The sequence below is a fragment of the Barbatula barbatula genome (assembly GCF_947034865.1).
Source record: "Barbatula barbatula genome assembly, chromosome: 14".
In the NCBI taxonomy this organism is placed as follows: domain Eukaryota; kingdom Metazoa; phylum Chordata; class Actinopteri; order Cypriniformes; family Nemacheilidae; genus Barbatula; species Barbatula barbatula.
Window position 1 is genome coordinate 215,864 of NC_136777.1, and position 5,460 is coordinate 221,323.

The window sequence follows — 5,460 nt, forward strand, 5'->3', positions numbered from 1 at the left end:
AGAAGTAATGGCACCATATTTATTGTGTTGTTATTTTATGTCTAACAGGTTTAGTTTTCAACTTAACATTTATCATATTCTTTATTTCCTTTCAACAGTTTGTCTCCACATTACATTACATTTCACTTAACTTCCAAAAACCATGAAGGTGTTCATTTATTGAGGCAGTCACAGTGTCATCAGAGAGAGATTAAAGGACACAAATGCCAACTAACTTCTCTTTTACACCCTTAAAACAAGAAACATCACCTGTATCTGCCTAAAAACACAGTTCAGCTTTTTGACAGGGAATCAAATATGGAACATTTGTCCCGGGCAGATTCTTGGCAGAGTGAATTATTGATGCTGAGCTTCTCCGGGACGTGCCGGTCATATTGCTGCATATTAATAAAGCCGGCAGAGTTCCCATAAGCGAGAACCCCGGAGTCCTTCATCTATACTCCATCCAAAACTGAAAATAGTCAAAGACATCTGACGATTAAAATATCAAAAGCACAAGCTGAAGATCAGGCCTGACCCCGTGTCCACGCCACACATCTGAAACTTCAGCTAAAGAGATTCCTGTCATCCATGTCCTTGTGCACATTACTGTGATGATGTATTTCCTGTTGAAAAAGGAAGTCGGGGGAATACAGTATTGAAATTATGATTCACAAATACAAATATGAATCGTGAATTAAAAAACCTGTCTGAACTAATTTACATATTCATTGTCAAGTAATAAAAGTTCAATAACCGACCGTTCAAACCAACATTAAAAATAAGGCATTTTGATGTAACATTGACTACTGCATTATTTCACTGAATATCTTAATAAATGTGATTTAGACACGAAAAAAATGCGTCTTGTTGAATTTACTTCACTGGAAGTTTTTAACTACAATTAATGGTTGAACTAATAATATGAAACTGATTCTCTACTGTACCCTAAGTGCTCATTTTTCACAGCATGTTTTCTTTCTGGACCAGATCCAAAACCGTACTTAGATGAAGAATTGAGAGGAAGTGACTTTTTTTGACAACTTTACAAAGTCTACAGCGTGACACCAGTTAACCCCCGACACACGCACGCACGCACACACACACACACACGCACGCACGCACGCATGCACGCACACACACACACACACACACCATTAATTGTCTTCTGGTCCAGTTAAAGAAATCATTCCTGTGAGTCGTCTAGAAATCAATCTGTTTAAAGGAAAAGAATGATTATAGTAAAGAGAAATACGCAGGGAAGGCTTTAGATTACGGCCAACAATGTACCAAACAGGATTAACAGTGTAACTACTCTTAACAATAATATACTTTACAGTACACATCTGTAGATAAAGGTGAACAATATGTAAGGGAAAAGGAAATCAGGATATTCAAAGACAAAGCGAACAAAACTGTTGGATCTCTGTAATGTTGACCTGTCAGATCCAAAACAACAAGCAAATGATCATCAGTCTCGGCCTAAACAGCACAACCCCAAACTGCTGTGATATATTCTTTCACTTTGTTCATGATGATGGATTCACATTCATGTTAATGAGCAATAGCAAACTATTACGCCACTTTAATTTGAACTGTAGTTTCTAAGTATTTTAACAATTTCAAACTATGAACAGAAATAATGAAGTAATAACAACAAGTCCACAACAGACAGACATTAAAGCACATTAAAGGCAATACATGAAGCATTTCATCATGTAAAACTCACACAGTTTGTGCAGCATATTCCAAAAATGAAAATCCCACATTTGAAATCTAGTCACTTCGAACAGAAAGTGCACAGAGTGTCATCCGTGTTTGTAGCAGATGGAGCTTCTCTTTAAACATGAGCTGATGTAACATGAGCGGTGTATCACAGAGATAATATTAAACTAAATAAACCAACAAAGCACACTCACACAAACAACACACTGTGTGTGTGTGTGTGTGTGTGCGTGTGTGTGTGCATGTGTGTGTGTGTGCATGTGTGTGTGTGTGTGCGTGCGTGTAGAGATGTGAAGGGCCTTCATTGACCAGTTGATCTTCACATATGGTAGTTTGCGTCCATTCAGCAGCTAATGAAGGGTTTCTTTATAGCGGGAGGCTCATTATCTCACTCGTGTCGGCCAGATGGCGAAGGACTAGAAACACAACTGTGTGCTGAACTACACATATCAAATCTGCTGCTCAGAATATAATATCATAAAATCCACGTGATGTCCCTGCTGAACTGAGATCAGTGTTATAAACACATCAAATACACCAACACAAATCACATGACTTCATTGTGAAGAACAACATGCACATACATATATGAAGAGAGAAAACATTCATTTCTTGAATATAATATTCAATGACAATGATATAAGATCAAATGTGAAATAAAAACATGGATTGTGTGAGCTTCCAGTGCAGTCTGATTTAGTGATATTGTGATGTCGCTTATGAAGTACACGACAGACTGTTTACATGGCATGAAAAAACACTGCAGAATATTGTACGAAACACTATTTATGATCTTAAAACACTGTAAACACAACACAGTCTTTGTTTGTTTTCATTCCACAGACGCTTGTCCCAACGTCAAAGACAGAAATTTCATGTTACAGAAGTTGGGATAAAACTGTCGCTTTATAGATGTTCAACGATGAGCTTCCACAGACGTGAAGGTGAGAGAATATTTGAATGGAATATTTTACAAGCTGTTTTGGTCAATATCAGATAACTTGATCGAAATGTTATTTTATCAGATTTAACATAAAGCAGAAGAATAAGCAGCCACATTATTTAATTGTTTTCCTCTTTTGTGTTTGTTGTTTATGTAAAGCTGCTTTAAATCAATGGTACATTACTGCTCTGCCATTGTTCTCCAGGACATATTCACACATGCTGTCTTTATACAGTAGCTACTAATGATGTTCTCACATGCTGTAGATGATGTTGTTCTGTTTTCTCTAGTTCTGGAAGTGTCAGCTCAAAAACACCTGTTGTAAGACTCGTACAGCAGCTCTTTGCCAAACCATGAACAAACACCAGCACACCAACTGCCAGTTCTCTCTTTCAAAGAAAAACAAGACACATCATCATCATCATCACCACCATCTATGTTATCAGCTGCCAGACACGAGCGGAGAACAGTGACACCGGCAGATTTACAGGCATCAGAGATGTTTGAGAGTCGAAAGCGACGCCGACCTGAAGTGACCTCAGGATCTCAAGGTCATGAAGAGGTGAAGTTCAGAGATGTGACCCTGTACCTGGTGGAGAGGAGGATGGGAAAGAGCAGGAGGACTTTTCTCTCCAGCCTGGCCAGATCCAAAGGATTCCGTGTAGATGACAGTCTCAGGTATGTCACGCCACATCACCTGAAGGCTTTCACGTCTATCATGTTTTAGAAAATAAACACTTCATGCAGCTCAGAATGTCTCTCAGCGTCTGTTCAACATAAAACATGCAATGCTTGTTCAAATTCATGTTTATAGAAGCCTGTGAGCTGGAAAGCAACAAGAAATATTTTTCAGTGTATAATAAGTTATATTTCTGTGAGTGTTTGATTTACAGACAGAAAGTTCAAGAGAAAGCATCGTGAATGAACAGTCATTCGTTTAAAGAAAAGATGAGAGCGAACAACTTCACAAACGCAGAAACAACATGAAACGTTGTGTGATGGGATTGTGATTGAAGAGAAGCGGTCCAGGGCCGTTCCCGTGCCAGTTTGTGCAGGTGGAGGGCACCGCTGGGAGTTGTTTGGGGTAGTTGGGCATAACAGCAGGCAGCAGTTTGTCGTAGCGTAGCGTGCTGTACCCAGCTGAGGGATGGCAGCTTTCCCAGAAATACAGCTTGAGCTTCAGCACGCCAACTGCAGGAAACACATCACGATGAGCAGAAAACTGACATTTTATAAGCCAGCCTGGATTTGATATCAGTGTGAGACTGATAATACAATGTCCCACATTATATCCCCCCGGTATTATCGAAGAAAGAAAACAAACATCTCACACAACACCAGTAGAGAGAGAGAGAGAGAGAGATCATACAGCAGTTAAATGATGACATGTGCTTCTGTTATATTTATCACCCACATCACATCAAACTCTGAAATCTAACCAGCAGGTGTTTAAGTCACGTGAGACGCTGGTTAACACTTCAGTCAAAAATCACACACCTGTATGTGAGTCTCATGTGGAACACGACAGAAGATATGTTGAGAAATGTCTCAGTGGTTTTTGTGTTCATACAACGGAAGTCAATGGAGTTCAGTGTTATTTGATTATTTACATTCTTTAAAATATCTTCTGTTGTGTTCTGATGAAGAAAGAAACTCACACAGGTTTGACATGATGATATACAGATATACAGCGTGGATAAATGATGACAGAATTGTCAGTTTACGCGCGAGTGATCCCTTTAACATTAGAGAATCAAAGTGCAGAGAGGATGTTATGGCTCATTGATTTCTCTTTCGTAGCTCAGGAGACTTTTACTTTTAATTACACGGTTGCTCTCAAATGTTTCTCCTTATTTAAAAACTCAATTGGATTAATTATTGATGTAGAGTAACAGTAGTTCTTAAGTTAATGTGATGAAAAATGTTCATGTTTATTATGTTCATTAATAAGTTCAGTGAGAGAAGGAGATGTTAGTGGAGAGAGCAGCAGGTGTGAGTCCTCAGGACGGATCCATGTCTCAGTAAGACCTAGAATGTGAATGAAGTCCGTCTTGTTCACAGCTGACTGGCAGTCCCAGAGACCCACAGAGAGAGACAGAGGTGTAGAAGAGGAGGTGTGTGAGAGTGAGCTTGTCTTGGGTGAGAACACTGTCTGCGGCGGAGTACAGGAATAAACTGGAAACACATGATGTCAGAATACAAGGGAAGAGAAAGGGCCACCACAGAGGCAGCCATTAAGTTTGTGTTGAGATTAGCGCGAACACAATAGATCTGAACATGACTTCTCCATTTGCAATACTATCATTTCTAGCCGAGCAGTTAACGCCATCTTAATGTGACTTCAGTAACACAATACTCAACACAACAGCTCAGCACTCAGTCAAGATGACATAAACAAGCTGAAATCATCTTAACTAACAACAGGCAACAGTTAAAGAGGATAAAGAGTAGATTTATGCACTACTGCAGTCTTCTGCCGACTGATCACTTTTCATTTAAAGATTGTTGTTAATCACCTGCACTATAGAAGTCAACTGTTCTGTAGCAACATTACTGAATATACCTTCAGTTGTGTTCTGCAGACGAAAGAAACTCACACAGGTTTGATACTTACTGTGTGTGTGTGTGATTACAGTCATATCCCAACATTCATTCCAGCTAATGGTGTTCTCAATGCCCACATGATTTGATTTCTGACTGTATAATATAATCAGAGGGAAAGAAAAACAACGTGTGTGTGTGTACAAGAGACATAAATCAATTCTAAAGTAGATGTGATACAGGATATCCGTTTTTTACCCCACTCCATTGTC

The 5,460-nt window shown here is 39.1% G+C and overlaps 1 protein-coding gene across 1 annotated transcript in view; it reads left to right on the forward strand.

Moving 5' to 3' along the window:
• Window positions 1–3,146: 3,146 nt before the first annotated feature.
• dntt (deoxynucleotidyltransferase, terminal) overlaps window positions 3,147–5,460 on the forward strand; it is a gene marked incomplete at both ends in the record, with an annotated part of 3,059 nt that continues 745 nt past the window's right edge. The window contains 2 exons of the mRNA XM_079473409.1: window positions 3,147–3,325; window positions 4,599–4,668. Of these exons, the coding sequence (XP_079329535.1) occupies window positions 3,147–3,325; window positions 4,599–4,668 (249 nt within the window). The remainder of the gene's footprint in view (window positions 3,326–4,598; window positions 4,669–5,460) is intronic.